Source organism: Salvelinus alpinus, chromosome 14 (genome assembly GCF_045679555.1).
Source record: "Salvelinus alpinus chromosome 14, SLU_Salpinus.1, whole genome shotgun sequence".
NCBI classification, from domain to species: domain Eukaryota; kingdom Metazoa; phylum Chordata; class Actinopteri; order Salmoniformes; family Salmonidae; genus Salvelinus; species Salvelinus alpinus.
In genome coordinates this window covers 14,856,765-14,874,130 of record NC_092099.1, presented here as the reverse complement: position 1 = coordinate 14,874,130, position 17,366 = coordinate 14,856,765, and the positions used below count along the sequence as shown (strand labels likewise).

Here is a 17,366-nt window from a genome sequence, read left to right as displayed (position 1 = left end):
CATGTAGTGTAAATGCATGTCTGTCCTTGCATGCCGGTCGGCAGACGCGTCACACTCCCTCGTCTGATTGGTCGTTTCCCAAGAACCTTAAACCGGCATACACGTCATCACACTCCCTCGTCTGATTGGTTGTGTATGCGGGCCTTCTGACTTTGTGGCTGTGGTATCTAGTGCCGACCCAACACAATGGCTAGAAGGGATCCAGCTTTTGTCAAATTAACGTATTTTTTTGTTGCATTTTTAGCTAACCCTATCCTGCTACGTTAATTCAACTAACCTGCTAAGAAAAGTCAATACAACGTTAATTTGACAAAAACTGGATATTTTTTGTTGCCATGACCCAACACAACGGATGTGTATTGCGGAATTACGTATGCAGAAGAGCGACAGTCAAATGAACATCCGCAGCAGAGATTTGCTGGAAATCATCTTACTACGCCAGTAGGGAGCACTGTCTACTCAAAGTACTAAGATCGCAGTTGCGCCTAATGAAGATAAGCGTTACCGGAGAGATACATGTCCTAGTCCTGACAATTTATCTGCATGTAATACTATGATTTGGATCCAAGGTGTGAAATTCCATTAACCCTACAGATAATATATACATACATACCGTTCAAAAGTTTGGGATCACTTAGAAATGTCCTTGTTTTTGAAAGAAAATCAAAAAAAATTTACCATTAAAATAACACAAAATTGATCAGAAATACAGTGTATAGACACTGTTAATTTGTAAATTACTATTGTAGCTGGAAACGGCTGATTTAAAAAAAAATATTATGGAAAATCTATATAGGCTTACAGAGGCTCATTATCAGCAACCATCACTCCTGTGTTTCAATGGCACGTTGTGTTAGCTAATCCAAGTTTATCATTTTAAAAGGCTAATTGATAATTAGAAAAACCTTTTGCAGTTATGTAAGCACAGCTAAGAACTGTTTTTCTGATTTAAAGAAGCAATAAAACTGGCCTTTAGTCTAGTTGACATTCTGGAGCATCATCATTTGTGGGTTCGATTACATGCTCAAAATGGCCAGAAACAAAGAACTGTCTTCTGAAACTCGTCAGTATATTCTTTTTCTGAGAAATGGCTATTCCATGCGAGAAATTGCCAAGAAACTGAAGATCTGGTACAACGCTGTGTACTACTCCCTTCACAGAACAGCGCAAACTGGCTCTAACCAGAATAGAAAGAGTTGGAGGCCCGGTGCACAACTGAGCAAGAGGACAAGTACATTAGTGTGTCTAGTCTGAGAAACAGACACCTCACAAGTCCTCAACTGGCAGCTTCATTAAATAGTACCGGCAAAACACCAGTCTCAACACCAACAGTGAAGAGGCGACTCCGGGATGCTGGCCTTCTAGGCAGAGTTGCAAAGAAAAATACATATCTTAGACTGGCCAATAAAAATAAAAGATTAAGATGGGCAAAAGAACACAGACACTGGACAGAGGAACTCTGCTTAGAAGGCCAACATCTCAGAGTCGCCTCTTCGCTGTTGACATTGAGACTGTTGTTTTGCGAGTACTATTTAATTGAGCTGCCAGTGATCAAAATGCAACAAAAATGTATATAGACCTCATGTCTACAAAAATGCTGGTAATGTTATAATGTACTAAATCATTTGCAAAATATGCTTTAATACTATTAAGCAGCAATCATGAATTCCTCACTGATTTAAATCAATAGTATATTGAACAGAGTAATGATGAAATTTGTGTTTGCCTATATTGCCTTAGGTAGACCTGTATGTAATAATACATATATTTGGATTATAATGGATTCACCCCTCACACCTAAAGATGTGTTTGTTCTGTAAGTAAGTTAAAAACACTGAAGAATACAGTATGTAATCATCATTAAAGTTACACAAATGTAAGGAATATGTACACTGAACAAAAATATATATGCAACATTTCATGAGCTGAAATAAAAGGTCCTTGAAATTTTCCATGAGCACAAAAAGCTAATTTCTCTCAAATTTTGTGCACAAATTAGTTTACATCCCTGTTAGTGAGCATTTCTCCGTTGCCAAGATAATCCATCCAGCTGACAGGTGTGGCATATCAAGAAGCTAATTAAACAGCATGATCATTACACAGGTGCACCTTGTGATGGGGACAATAAAAGGCCACTCTAAAATGTGCAGTTTTGTCACACAATGCAACGCCACAGATTTGAGGGAGCGTGCAATTGGCATGCTGACTGCAGGAATGTCCACCAGAGCTGTTGCCAGATAATTGAATGTTAATTTCTCTACCATAAGCCTTCTCCAATGTTGTTTTAGAGAATTTGGCAGTACTTCCAACCGGCTTCACAACCGCCGACCACATTCATGGCATCATGTGGGAAAGTGGTTTACTGATGTCAACGTTGTGAACAGAGTGCCACATGGTGGCGGTGGGGTTATGGGCAGGCATAAGCTACTGACAACGAACACACTTTCATTTGATCGATGGCAATTTGAATGCACAGAGATTACATGACAAGAACTTGAGGCCCATTGTCATGCCATTCATCCGCCGCCATCACCTCATGATAATGCACAGCCCCATATCACAAGGATCTGTACTAAATTCCTGGAAGCTGAAAATGTCCCAGTTCTTCCATGGCCTGCATACTCACCAGACATGTCACGCATTGAGCATGTTTGAGGATGCTCTGGATCGACGTGTACGACAGCGTGTTCCAGTTCCCGCCAGTATCCAATAACTTCGCACAGCCATTGAAGAGGAGTGGGACAACATTCTACAGGCCACAACCAACAGCCTGATCAATTATATGTGAAGATTTCATGCTGCATGAGGCAAATGGTGGTCACACCAGATACTGTTTTTCTGATTCCCGCCCCTACTAAAAAGGTATCTGTGACCAACAGATGCATATCTGTATTTCCAGTCATATGAAATACATAGATTAGGGCCTAATTTATTTATTTCAATTAACTGATTTCCTTGTATAAACTGTAACTCAGTAAAAAATTTGACATTGTTGAATTTATATTTTTGTTCAGTATATTTGATAATCTGTCTAATCTTCAATAGGCTAGTTAAATCCTTTATCAAATCATTGTCCATTACATTCAATTACATCAAATAAAAAAACTGTTTAAAGATCAACATTCTGGAACTGTTGGAAACAATTCCTCAAGGTGCTATTTGGAACAAAGGTTTACATTTGCTGAGGGAATGCCAGTAGATAAATGCAACTTTTTAAAGCATCAACAGACAGACAGAATCAGCAGTTGGATTTCATGTTACTCAGTTGACCTGTCCGGAGTCCTCCAATTTACCACTCCTTCTTCTGGCATCTCCATTGCCTTTGGGGTCAATCGGGTCAGTTTGTTGAGACACTTTGGTGCCAACTGACCCACCCCCGTTAGTAGGCGGGGAGCGCAGGACCTGCTCACTGGGGCGTTTCCAAGAGGGGCGAGTAGCGATCCAGAGGATGATTCCTCCAAAAATAACTATAAGTACTCCCAGCACATTCACAAAGGTGGCCTCTGGGGGAGAGTCTTTGTAACTGGGATTTTTCCTGAGAGACAAAGAAGAGAGTTAGCTATAGCTGTAATATGTTTATAAGATGGGGTCTCTAAGTACCAAAGTTTAGTGTATGTCCCATATTTCCCATATTATAAAACTTACAGGCCAAAAATGAGCTTCTCTGTGATGCCCATAAGTGCAGTGGCTATGACACTGGTAAAGATGAACAGGCCACTGTAGATGTGCAGGGGCATAAACGCGGCTCTCAGGTATGTCGGGGTGATGGGTATCAGGTATATACACACTCCCAGGACAAGCTGCTCAGTAAAAGAAGGAAACATCAGGAAACTGTGTCAAGCATTGTAATGAAGAATGGAATATACCGGTCTTACTGTGCCATAAAATGTACTTCATAAACAGCCTACACAAGCGTCCATGCATAGAGCTGTAGTTAAATAGTAACAACAAAATCTATTAGAATGATGCTTTATGACAAAGCTTTATAACAATATAATACATTACGAAGCATTCATTAAGGACATTTCTACAGCATTATAATAGGCTACACAATATATTTTGGTGTACTTACCTGTAGTGAATAAAGTATCACAGCTGCTAGCCCCACCCAGCTGTGCAGGCTGTACATGTTGGGGATGTTTTGTGCGTTGTGGAAGTCAAATACTGCTACCAGAGATATGGCAGCGAAAATGAAGGCCAGTATGTTTAAGCCAGCATGAATAAACTTCATCATTAACTTGCTGCACTTCCAGGTCCATGGCAACCTATACACGACAATGGCTGAAACCGACAAAAGTAGCATACTTATTCAACTGATGTTTAATCATGAAAATGCATTCAATCCAAAGTGATTGAATGTGAATAATACTCGGAGATGAGCAATTCTTGCTATACATACCAGATGTTGTAACATCCTGTTTCTTACATCCCTATGAGGTAGGCCTACTTCTACACATAAAATATGGACATCGCATTATATCATTTTGTTTAGTTTAAGCGGGTAGGCCAATAAAATCCTTTTTAACTAATGTAATCCCAAGCACATACAAATCAAAGTTAAATGTGTCATTTAGGCTACACTCAAGGAAATAGCCTACTTCAAGTGGAAGAATGCACATGGTCTGGAATGTTGGTAGAAAATCTGAGTATAACTCATTCGCTTAAACTTTGTAAAGAATCAAAGGGTCTTGTTTTACTCAGAAATGCATCAGTGCAACATTAGCATAGATCGTGCTCTAACATATTTGTATACAACAAAACTGATGATAATAAAGCAAACAACCGAAACGGTTTAGAAAACAATGCATATTTCTTTCAATAATAGTACCCTGACAGTGAATAGATACAATGTAGCCCTTTTCTTTGAGTTAACGTTACTTCGGAATTTTGGGAGAAAAATCTTCCAGGTTCCAAACGGCTTGGTGAAATAACTTTCAGATCAAAATAACTTGTTAAAACGAAGACTTTGTCGGCCAAACTCAATCGCTTCAGATTTAGCTGAATTCTGTACTTGAGAGAGTAATAAACAGATACAAACTTCTCACCAATTCCCTGCATAAAAATGAACCCGGTAACGATTAAAACCGGGTGCCAATTGAATTCGGCCAGTCCTCCATCCCATGCTAAACCTTCCTTGAAGTAGAAAACCCATCTCAAAACAAAAATTATCGAGACAAAACCAACGGTAACCGCAGCGGACAAAGCGAACAGGAACTGCTTGAAATTCTCCATCGCCATCTCTAACAGCGCGAACGCCAACACTAGATTAATGAAGGAAGTGATTTGAGGAATTTCGAGTGGGGGGGGGGGCGTCATGAGTCATTATTTTCCAATAACAAATCTACAAATGTTTTGTAACACCAACGTTTTGTAACCTTCGTTGTTACAAATGGGTCAGACAGAACAGACTGGTCTCATAGACTAGACGTAACATAGTAATCGGTCAATCCGGGACCCTCAAATTAGTATGATATGTTACGTTTGGTATGCTTACATACGACAAGGCAAAAATAAAAGGATAATTGTTGGTCTGGGTGGAACGGTGGGCGTATAACACAAATGTATAATAACTCCAAGGCTGCATGTTGGAATCTCATCAGACAATTTTAGCTAATTAGCAACTTAGCTAGGAATTGTAATTCGTAACATATCATACGAAATGGATTAAGGACATTCACAAATGAATACATACCATACGAAATGTAACATATACTAAATGGAGAGTGAAGTATTTAGGTAAAGAATGATACGAAATGCTCTGAGGCCAGGTAACACAGACACAGCAGATATAAAACAGATCACCAATGTGTCGTGCACAACATTAGCATGAGCAACAATAGAAGAATCGATGTTCGCTGTTCAAAATATAAGTCCCAAATTGAAACTGATTCAAACAGATACAAATTGTGGAATAATGCCACAATTGGACAAGATAATATTTTGAAATCGAACTGTGGATGTATTTGAATTCAGAATTGCATTGGGGGCATACTTATTCGCACTGTACAGCCTAACCTATTGTATGGATTGTGGACTCATGAAATGGCATATCAGCCTATTCTGTGACACTCAAAGAACACAACTGTAAAGAGTTTACACAAATATTAGCGTCTTAGCTCTTATTGCAGGACTTTGATTGTGGGTAATCACTTTTCCAGTCAGTCTGCTGTGTGTTGGACATTCATATTGCACTGTACAGCCTAACCTATGGATTATGCACCTATGAAATGGGAAATCAGCCTACTCAGTGACACCCACAGAACACAACTGTAAAGAGTTTACACAAATATTAGCATCTCAGCTCTTATTGCGGGACTCTGAAACCACTGAAATGAGCAACATATTTATAAGCTCAGCCGTATAAATATGTAAAAATATTTAAAAAATATACAGTACCAGTCAAGTATGGACACACCTACTCATTCAAGGGTTTTCTTTATTTTAAAAATGTTCTACATTGTAGAATGATATTGAAGACATCTAAACTAAATGACTTAAATGTAAATGTAAATGTAAACACATATGGAATCATGTATTAACCAAAAAAGTGTTAAACAAATCAAAATATATTTTAGTTTCTAGAAAGTAGCTACCCTTTGCCTTGACAGCTTTGCACACTCTTGGCATTCTCTCAACCAGCTTAACCTGGAATGCCTTTCCAACAGTCTTGAAGGAGTTCCCACATATGCTGAGCATTTGTTGCCTGCTTTTCCTTCACTCTGTGGTCCAACTCATCTCAAACCATCTCAATTGGGTTGAGGTCAGGTGATTGTGGATGCCAGGTCATCTGATGCAGCACTCCATCACTCTCCTTCTTGGTCAAATAGCCCTTACACAGCCTGGAGGTGTGTTGGGTCCATGTCCTGTTGAAAAACAAATAATAGTCCCACTAAGCGCAAACCAGATGGGATGGCGTATTGCTGCAGAAGGCTGTGGTAGCCATGCTGGTTAAGTGTGCCTCGAATTCTAAATAAATCACAGACAGTGTCACCAGCAAAGCACCCCCACACCATCACACCACCTCCTCCTTGCTTTGCGGTGGAAACCACACATGCGGAGATCATCCGTTCACCTACTCTGCGTCTCTCACAAAGACACAACGGTTGGAACCAAAAATCTCAAATTTGGACTCAACAGACCAAAGGACAGATTTCCAATGGTCTAATGTCTATTGGTCGTGTTTCTTGGCCCAAGCAAGTCTCTTATTATTATTGGTGTCCTTTTAGAAGGGGTTTCTTTCCAGCAAAGCCTCCTCTGAACAGTTGATGTTGAGATGTGTCTGTTACTTGTTCTCTGTGAAGCATTTATTTTGGCTGCAATCTGAGGCTGGTAACTCTAATGAATTTACCCTCTGCAGCAGAGGTAACTCTGGGTCTTCCTTTCCTGTGGCGGTCCTCATGAGAGCCAGTTTCATCATAGCACTTGATGTTTTTTGTGACTGCACATGAAGAAACTTTAAAAGTTATTGAAATTTTCCCAGATTGACTGACCTTCACTCTCTTAGTAATGATGGACGGTCGTTTCTATTGGCTTATTTGGGCTGTTCTTGCCATAATATGGACTTGGTCTTTTACCAAAATGGGCTATCTTCTGTATACCAACCCTACCTTGTCACAACACAACTGATTGGCTCAAACACAGTAAGAAGGAAAGAATTTCCACAAATTAACTTGGAACAAGGCACACCTGTTAATTGAAATGCATTCCAGGTGACTACCTCATGAAGCTGGTTGAGAAAATGCCAAGAGTGTGCAAAGCTGTCATCAAGGTAAAAGGTGGCTAATTTGAATCTCAAATATAAAATATAAGAATCTTTTGGTTACTTAGTGTATGTAAACGTCTGACCCACTGGAACTGTGATACAGTGAAATAATCTGCCTGTAAACAATTGTTGGAAAAATTACTTGTGTCATGCACAAAGTAGATGTCCTAACCGACTTGCCAAAACTATAGTTGTTAACAAGAAATTTGTGGAGTGGTTAAAAAATGAGTTTTAATGACTCCAACCTAAGTGTTTGTAAACTTCCGACTTCAACTGTAGATCATAGATACAACTTGGCTACATAGGCCTACAAACATTTTGCAATGAATAGCAAAATCACAATACTCACAGGAATGGCTTCAGATCAAAGTCTACGTTGAGACCGAAAGGAGCATGGGTCTTTAAATTAAAGATCCAGGCAGCCTCTCATTCAAACAATAAATTATCGAGGTCAACCCCTCTCCTAGGGAGGGTGACGTGTTCAAAGCCGATATAACGTAAGGACGAAATCGAGTGGTTCGATTCCCTACAGATGCAACTTGTGCTGGGGCCATTCTAAAATGTGCAGTTTTGTCACACAACACAATGCCACAGATGTCTCATGTTTTGAGGAAGCATGTAATTGGCACGCTGACTGCAGTTCTCTGGCAACAGTCCACCAGATCTGTTGCCAGAGAATTGAATGTTCATTTCTTTACCATAATCCGCCTCCAATGTCGTTTTAGAGAATTTGACAGTACGTCCAACCGGCCTCACAACCGCAGACCACATGTAACCACGCCAGCACAGAACCTCCACATCCAGCTTCTTTACTGTCTGAGATCAGCCACCTGGACTGCTGATGAAACTAAGGATTTGCACAACCGAAGAATTTCTGCATAAACTGTCAGAAACCATCTCGGGGAAGCTCATCTGCGTGCTCGTCGTCCTCACCATGGTCTTGAACTGACTGTAGTTTGGCGTCGTAACGGACTTCAGTGGGTAAATGCTCACCGTCGATGGCCACTGGACCGCTGGAGAAGTGTGCTCTTCACGGATGAATCCCGGTTTCAACTGTACCGGGCAGATGGCAGACAGTGTGCATGGCGTTGTGGCGGCGAGCGGTTTGCTGAACTCAACGTTGTGAACAAAGTACCCCATGGTGGTGGTGGGGTTATGGTATGGGCAGGCATAAGCTACGGACAACAAACACAATTGCGTTTTATCGATGGCAATTTGAATGCACAGAAATACCGTGATGTGATCCTGAGGCCCATTGTCATGCCATTAATCCGCCGCCATCACCTCAGGTTTCAGCATGATAATGCACAGCCCCATGTCGCAAGGATCTGTACACAGTTCCTGGAAGCTACAAATGTCCCAGTTCTTCCATGGTCTGCAGACATGTCACCCATTGAGCATGTTTACCGCATTAACCCCTCGTTCCATGTGTCTCTCCTCAGGCCAGTGGTGGCTGGCCCGCTCCAGGAGTCTGAGGTGCGGGAGGTTCCTCCGCCCCCTCTGGACATTGAGGGGGCCCCGGCGTACTACGTTCGTTCCATACTGGATTCGAGACATTGGGCGAGGGGCCTTCAGTACCTCATGGACTGGGAGGGGTATGGTCCGGAGGAGAGATGCTGGGTTCCGGTGGAGGACGTGTTGGACCCTTCAATGCTGCGGGAGTTCCACCGTCTTCGTCCGGATCACCCTGCGCCTCGCCCTCCGGGTCGTCCCCGAGGCCGTTGTCGGCGCGCTGCTGGAGCCGGGCGTCAAGGGGGGGTACTGTCACGACTTTTGCCGAAGTCGATGCCTCTCCTTGTTCGGGTGGTGTTCGGCGGTCGACGTCGCCGGTCGTCTAGCCATCGCTGATCCATTTTTCATTTTCCATTTGTGTTGTCTTGTTTTCCCACACACCTGGTTTAATTTCCCTCATTATGTGTTGTGTATTTAGCCCTCTGTTTCCCCCATGTCTTTGTGCGTGATTGTTTATTTGTTAGGTCGGTACGTTTCCGGCTGGTTTATTCCCGGGTGCTGTTTCACCTGTGTTTAGTGGCAACCATTATTTTTGTTCGCACATTGGGTATGTTACTTTGTGCATTTGCCTTTATTAAAGTGCATTGTTCACTTATCTCTACTCTCCTGCGCCTGACTTCATGCACCAGCTACACCCACCGCCTGACATCCAGTTCCCGTCAATATGCACATCCCAAAATATGTTTATACTCTTGTCTTCGCCCCAGGCCATTAGTGACCATTGCCCAGTTGTTTTGTGTTAGAGATGTGAGAATACTAATATTTCAGCCCCGTGTCATCAAAAAGAGGAACTTTGCAAACTTCAGTTAGGCCAGACACTGGCCTCATTATGGAAAAAAATTCCATCATTGATGCATTTAATCACCATTTTATCGCTTTGAAATAACTTTTAAGCCTATTCACAATGATACTGGGCTGGTTGCTGATAGGGGAAACTTGCTGAATGACCAGAGAAATGATAGTCAAAGCTTTTCTTTTAGGTTATTTACAGAAAAATAAGTCCTGGATGCTTTGCAAGCAATAGACAACAAGAAATCCACAGGGGCCAACCAATTGGATCCAGATCTGCTTAAGAGTGCAGCGCCCATCATTGTTGGCTCAATAACCCACATTTTTTATTTAAATAAAATCAATTTTATTTGTCACATACACATGGTAAGCAGATGTTAATGTGAGTGTAGCGAAATGCTTGTGCTTCTAGTTCTGACATTGCAGTAATATCTAACGAGTAATCTAACAATTCACCAACAACTATCTAATACACACACATCTAAAGGGGTGAATGAGAATATGTACATGTAAGTATATGGATGAGCGGCATAGGCAAAGTGCAATAGATGTTATAAAATACAGTATATACATGTGATATGAGTAATGTAAGATATGTAAACATTATTAAAGTGGCATTATTTAGAGTACATTGTATAAAGTGACTACTGATCCATTTATTGAAGTGGCCAGTGACTGGGTCTCAATGTAGGCAGCAGCCTCTCTGAGTTAGTGATTGCTGTTTAGCAGTCTGATGGCCTTGAGATAGAAACTGTTTTTAGGTCTCTCGGTCCCAGCTTTGATGCACATGTACTGACCTCGCCTTCTGGATGGTAGTGGTGTGAACAGGCAGTGGCTTGGGTGGATGATGTCCTTGATGATCTTTTTGGCCTACCTGTGACATCGGGTGCTGTAGGTGTCATGGAGGGCGGGTAGTTTGCCCCCGGTGATTCGTTGTGTAGACCGCAACACCCTCTAGAGAGCCTTGTGGTTGAGGACGGTGCAGTTGCCGTACCAGGCTGTGACATAGCCTGACAAGATGCTCTCGATTGTGCATCTGTAAAAGTTTGGTAGGGTTTTAGGTGACAAGCCACATTTCTTCAGCCTTCCTTCTTCACCACACTGTCTGTGTGGGTGGACCATTTCATTTTGTCCGTGATGTGTACGCCGAGGAACTTAACTTTCCACCTTCTCCACTGCTGTCCCTTCGATGTGGATAGGGGGCTGCTCCCTCTGCTGTTTCCTGAAGTCCACGATCAGCGCCTTCATTTTGTTGATGGAGAGGTTGTTTTCCTGACACAACACCCTCACCTCCTCCCTGAAGGCTGTCTCATCGTTGTTGGTAATCAAGCCCACTACTGTTGTGTCATCTGCAAACTTGATGATTGAGTTGGAGGCGTGCATGGCCATGCAGTCGTGGGTGAACAAGGAGTACTGGAGGGGGCTGAGCACGCACCCTTTTGGGGCCCCAGTGTTGAGGGTCAGCAAAGTGGAGATGTTGTTTCCTACCTTCACCACCTGGGGGCGGCCTGTCAAAGTCCAGGACCCAATTGCACAGGGTGGGGTTGAGACCCCGGGCCTCCAGCTTGATGATGAGCTTGGAGGATACTATGGTGTTGAATGCTGAGCTGTAGTCAATGAACAGTATTCTTACATACAGTAGGTATTCCTTTTGTCCAGATGGGATAGGGCAGTGTGATGGCGATTGCGTCGTCTGTGAACCTGTTGGGGCGGTATGCAAACTGAAGTGGGTCTAGGGTGGCCGGTAAGGTGAAGGTGATATGATCCTTGACTAGTCATTTGAAGCACTTCATGATGACAGAAGTGAGTGCTACGGGGCGGTAGTCATTTAGTTCAGTTATCTTTGCCTTCTTGGGTACAAGAACAATGGTAGCCATCTTGAAGCATGTGGGGACAACAGACTGGGATAGGGAGCGATTTGAATATGTCCGTAAACACACCAGCCAGCTGGTCTGTGCATGCTTTGAGGGCGCGGCTAGGGATGCCTTCTGGGCGCAGTACTTGTTAGCGTGCAGCAACGGTTGGACTGTATTATCCTCAAAGTGGGCAAAGAAAGTGTTAAGTTTGTCTGGAAGCGTGATGTTGGTGTCCGTGACGTGGCTGGATTTATTTTTGTAGTCTGTGATTTCCTGTAGACCCTACACACATACGTCTCGTGTCTGAGCCGTTGAATTGCGACTCCACCTTGTCCCTGTACTGGCATTTTGCTTGCCTTACGGAGGGAATAGCTACACTGTTTATATTCAGACATATTCCAAGACATCTTTCCATGGTTGAATGCGGTGGATCGCTTTCAGTTTTGCGCAAATGCCACCATCCATCCACGGTTTCTGGTTAGGGTAGGTTTTAATAGTCACAGTGGGTACATCAGCTTCAATGCACTTCTTTATAATCACGCTCAGTGAGCCAGCCTATAGGTCGATGTTGTTCTCGGAGGCTGACCGGAACATATTCCAGTCCGCGTGATCAAAACAATCTTGAAGCTTGGCTTCCGATTGGTCGGATCAGCGTTGAATGGTTCTCGTCACTGGTACATCCTGAGTTTTTGCTTATAAGACGGAAGGAGCAAAATGGTGTCGTGGTCCGATTTGCCCGAAGGGAGGGCGGGGGAGGACTTTGTATGCATTGTGGAAGTTAGAGTAGCAGTGGTCGAGGGTGTTGTGCATGCACATTGTGCAATCAATATGCTGAAAGAATTTAGGTAGACTTGTTCTCAAATTTGCTTTGTTAAAAAACCCAGCTACAATAAATGTAGCCTCAGGATGTATGGTTTCCAGTTTGCATATAGTCCAGTGAAGATCCTTGATGGCCGTCTTGGTGTCTGCTTGAGGGGGAATGTACACATCTGTGACTATAACTGACGAGAATTCTCTTGGTAGGTAAAATGGCCGGCACTTGATTGTAAGGAATTCTAGATCGGGTGAGCAGAAGGACTTGAGTTCCTGTATGTTGTTATGATTACACCATGAGTCATTAATCATAAAGCATGGCACAAGTAATGTTTCCAACAATTGTTTACAGACAGATTATTTCAATTATAATTCACTGTATCACAATTCCAGTGGGTCAGAAGTTTACATACACTAAGTTGACAGTGCCTTTAAACAGCTTGGAAAATTCCAGAAAATTATGTCATGGCTTTAGAAGCTTATGATAGGCTAATTGACATAATTTGAGTCAATTGGAGGAGTACCCATGGATTTATTTCAAGGCCTACCTTCAAAGTCAGTGCCTCTTTGCTTGACATCATGGGAAAATAAAAAGAAATCAGCCAAGACCTCAGAAAATAAATTGTAGACCTCCACAAGTCTGGTTCATCCTTGGGAGCAATTTCCAAATGCGTGAAGGTACCACGTTCATCTGTACAAACAATAGTACACAAGTATAAACACCATGGGACCACACAGCCATCACACCGCTCAGATAGGAGACGCGTTCTGTCTCCTAGAGATGAATGTACTTTGGTGCAAAAAGTGCAAATCAATCCCAGAACAACAGCAAAGGGCCTTGTGAAGATGCTGGAGGAAGCAGGTACAAAAGTATCTATAGCCACAGTAAATCAAATAAATCAAATCAAATTTATTTTATATAGCCCTTCGTACATCAGCTAATATCTCGAAGTGCTGTACAGAAACCCAGCCTAAAACCCCAAACAGCAAGCAATGCAGGTGTAGAAGCACGGTCGCTAGGAAAAACTCCCTAGAAAGGCCAAAACCTAGGAAGAAACCTAGAGAGGAACCAGGCTATGAGGGGTGGCCAGTCCTCTTCTGGCTGTGCAGGGTGGAGATTATAACAGAACATGGTCAAGATGTTCAAATGTTCATAAATGATCAGCATGGTCAAATAATAATAATCACAGAAGTTATCGAGGGTGTAGCAAGTCAGCACCTCAGGAGTAAATGTCAGTTGGCTTTTCATAGCCGATCATTAAGAGTATCTCTACCGCTCCTGCGGTCTCTAGAGAGTTGAAAACAGCAGGTCTGGGACAGGTAGCACGTCCGGTGGACAGGTCAGGGTTCCATAGCCGCAGGCAGAACAGTTGAAACTGGAACAGCAGCAAGGCCAGGTGGACTGGGGACAGGAAGGAGTCATCATGCCCGGTAGTCCTGACGCATGGTCCTAGGGCTCAGGTCCTCCGAGAGAGAGAAAGAAAGAGAGAAGGAGAGAATTAGAGAGAGCATACTTAAATTCACACAGGACACCGGATAAGACAGGAGAAGTACGCCAGATATAACAAACTGACCCTAGCCCCCCGACACATAAACTACTGCAGCATAAATACTGGAGGCTGAGACAGGAGGGGTCAGGAGACACTGTGGCCCCATCTGATGATACCCCCGGACAGGGCCAAACAGGAAGGATATAACCCCACCCACTTTGCCAAAGCACAGCCCCGCACCACTAGAGGGATATCTTCAACCACCAACTTACTATCCTGAGACAAGGCCGAGTATAGCCCACAAAGATCTCCGCCACGGCACAAACCAAGGGGGGGCGCCAACCCAGACAGGAAGATCACGTCAGTGACTCAACCCACTCAAGTGACGCACCCCTCCTAGGGACGGCATGAAAGAACACCAGTAAGCCAGTGACTCAGCCCCTGTAATAGGGTTAGAGGCAGAGAATCCCAGTGGAGAGAGGGGAACCGGCCAGGCAGAGACAGCAAGGGCGGTTCGTTGCTCCAGAGCCTTTCCGTTCACCTTCACACTCCTGGGCCAGACTACACTCAATCATATGACCTCCTGAAGAGATGAAGAGTCTTCAGTAAAGACTTAAAGGTTGAGACCGAGTCTGCGTCTCTCACATGGGTAGGCAGACCATTCCATAAAAATGGAGATCTATAGGAGAAAGCCCTGCCTCCAGCTGTTTGCTTAGAAATTCTAGGGACAATTAGGAGGCCTGCGTCTTGTGACCGTAGCGTACGTGTAGGTATGTACGGCAGGACCAACTCAGAAAGATAGGTAGGAGCAAGCCCATGTAACGCTTTGTAGGTTAACAGTAAAACATTGAAATCAGCCCTTGCCTTAATAGGAAGCCAGTGTAGGGAAGCTAGCACTGGAGTAATATGATCAAATTTTTGGGTTCTAGTCAGGATTCTAGCAGCCTTATTTAGCACTAACTGAAGTTTATTTAGTGCTTTATCCGGGTAGCCGGAAAGTAGAGCATTGCAGTAGTCCAACCTAGAAGTAACAAAAGCATGGATTAACTTTTCTGCATCATTCTTGGACAGAACATTTCTGATTTTTGCAATGTTACGTAGATGGAAATAAGCTGTCCTTGAAACAGTCTTGATATGTTCGTCAAAAGAGAGATCAGGGTCCAGAGTAATGCCGAGGTCCTTCACAGTTTTATTTGAGACGACTTTACAACCATCAAGATTAATTGTCAGATTTAACAGAAGATTTCTTTGTTTCTTGGGACCTAGAACAAGCATCTCTGTTTTGTCCGAGTTTAAAAGTAGAAAGTTTTCAGCCATCCACTTCCTTATGTCTGAAACACAGGCTTCTAGCGAGTGCAATTTTGGGGCTTCACCATGTTTCATTGAAATGTACAGCTGTGTGTCATCCGCATAGCAGTGAAAGTTAACATTATGTTTTCGAATGACATCCCCAAGAGGTAAAATATATAGTGAAAACAATAGTGGTCCTAAAACGGAACCTTGAGGAACACCGAAATGTACAGTTGATTTGTCAGAGGACAAACCATTCACAGAGACAAACTGATATCTTTCCGACAGATAAGATCTAAACCAGGCCAGAACTTGTCCGTGTAGACCAATTTGGGTTTCCAATCTCTCCAAAAGAATGTGGTAATCGATGGTATCAAAGGCAGCACTAAGGTCTAGGAGCACGAGGACAGATGCAGAGCCTCGGTCTGACGCCATTAAAAGGTCATTTACCACCTTCACAAGTGCAGTCTCAATGCTATGATGGGGTCTAAAACCAGACTGAAGCATTTCGTATACATTGTTTGTCTTCAGGAAGGCAGTGAGTTGCTGCGCAACAGCTTTTTCTAAAATCTTTGAAAGGAATGGAAGATTTGATATAGGCCGATAGTTTTTTATATTTTCTGGGTCAAGGTTTGGCTTTTTCAAGAGAGGCTTTATTACTGCCACTTTTAGTGAGTTTGGTACACATCCGGTGGATAGAGAGACGTTTATTATGTTCAACATAGGAGGGCCAAGCACATGAAGCAGCTCTTTCAGTAGTTTAGTTGGAATAGGATCCAGTATGCAGCTTGAAGGTTTAGAGGCCATGATTATTTTCATCATTGTGTCAAGAGATATAGTACTAAAACTATTAAGTGTCTCTCTTGATCCTAGGTCCTGGCAGAGTTGTGCAGACTCAGGACAGCTGAGCTTTGGAGGAATACGCAGATTTAAAGAGGAGTCCGTAATTTGCTTTCTAATGATCATGATCTTTTCCTCAAAGAAGTTCATGAATTTATTACTGCTGAAGTGAAAGCCATCCTCACTTGGGGAATGCTGCTTTTTAATTAGCTTTGCGACAGTATCAAAAATAAATTTTGGATTGTTCTTATTTTCCTCAATTAAGTTGGAAAAGTAGGATGATCGAGCAGCAGTGAGGGCTCTTCGATACTGCGCGGTACTGTCTTTCCAAGCTAGTCGGAAGACTTCCAGTTTGGTGTGGCGCCATTTCCGTTCCAATTTTCTGGAAGCTTGCTTCAGAACTCGGGTATTTTCTGTATACCAGGGAGCTAGTTTCTTATGACAAATGTAAAACAACTCCTATATTGGTATAACCTGAAAGGCCGCTCAGCAAGGAAGAAGCCACTGCTCCAAAACCGCCATAAAAAAGCCAGACTACGGTTTGCAACTGCACATGGGGACAAATATTGTACTTTTTGGAGAAATGTCCTCTGGTCTGATGAAATAAAAATAGAACTGTTTGGCCATAATGACCATCGCTATGTTTGGAGGAAAAAGAGGGAGGCTTGCAAGCCGAAGAACAACATCCCAACCGTGAAGCACGGGGGTGGCAGCATCATGTTGTGGGGATGCTTGCTGCAGGAGGGACTGGCCTTTGATAGATGCGCCACTCGGGAGGCCCTGTTAAAAACGTTTGATACTGTTGATAATGCTATTTTATTGGATAAGTTGTCTTTTATAGGCCTGCACACTGACACCTGTTCATGGTTAGCTTAGTGAGAGAACTTCGGTCATCGTGATTGATGGGGTTAAGTCTGAATTTCTTGAAGTGCATAAACAGGGGTCAATTTTGGGACCTGTTCTCGTCACTATTCATATAAACACCATTGATCAATCTGTAAAAAAAATGTACTT

At 42.9% G+C, this 17,366-nt stretch overlaps 1 protein-coding gene across 1 annotated transcript; it reads right to left on the bottom strand.

Moving 5' to 3' along the window:
• Nucleotides 1–2,917: 2,917 nt before the first annotated feature.
• On the bottom strand, nucleotides 2,918–5,280 carry LOC139538488 (plasma membrane ascorbate-dependent reductase CYBRD1-like). The gene is made up of 4 exons (XM_071340584.1): nucleotides 5,046–5,280; nucleotides 4,073–4,281; nucleotides 3,646–3,800; nucleotides 2,918–3,535 (listed from the first exon to the last, which is right to left on the bottom strand). The coding sequence occupies exons 1-4, from the start codon at nucleotides 5,236–5,238 to the stop codon at nucleotides 3,262–3,264; spliced, it is 831 nt and encodes a 276-aa protein (XP_071196685.1). The 5' UTR covers nucleotides 5,239–5,280; the 3' UTR covers nucleotides 2,918–3,261.
• Between the last annotated feature and the right edge of the window lie 12,086 nt (nucleotides 5,281–17,366).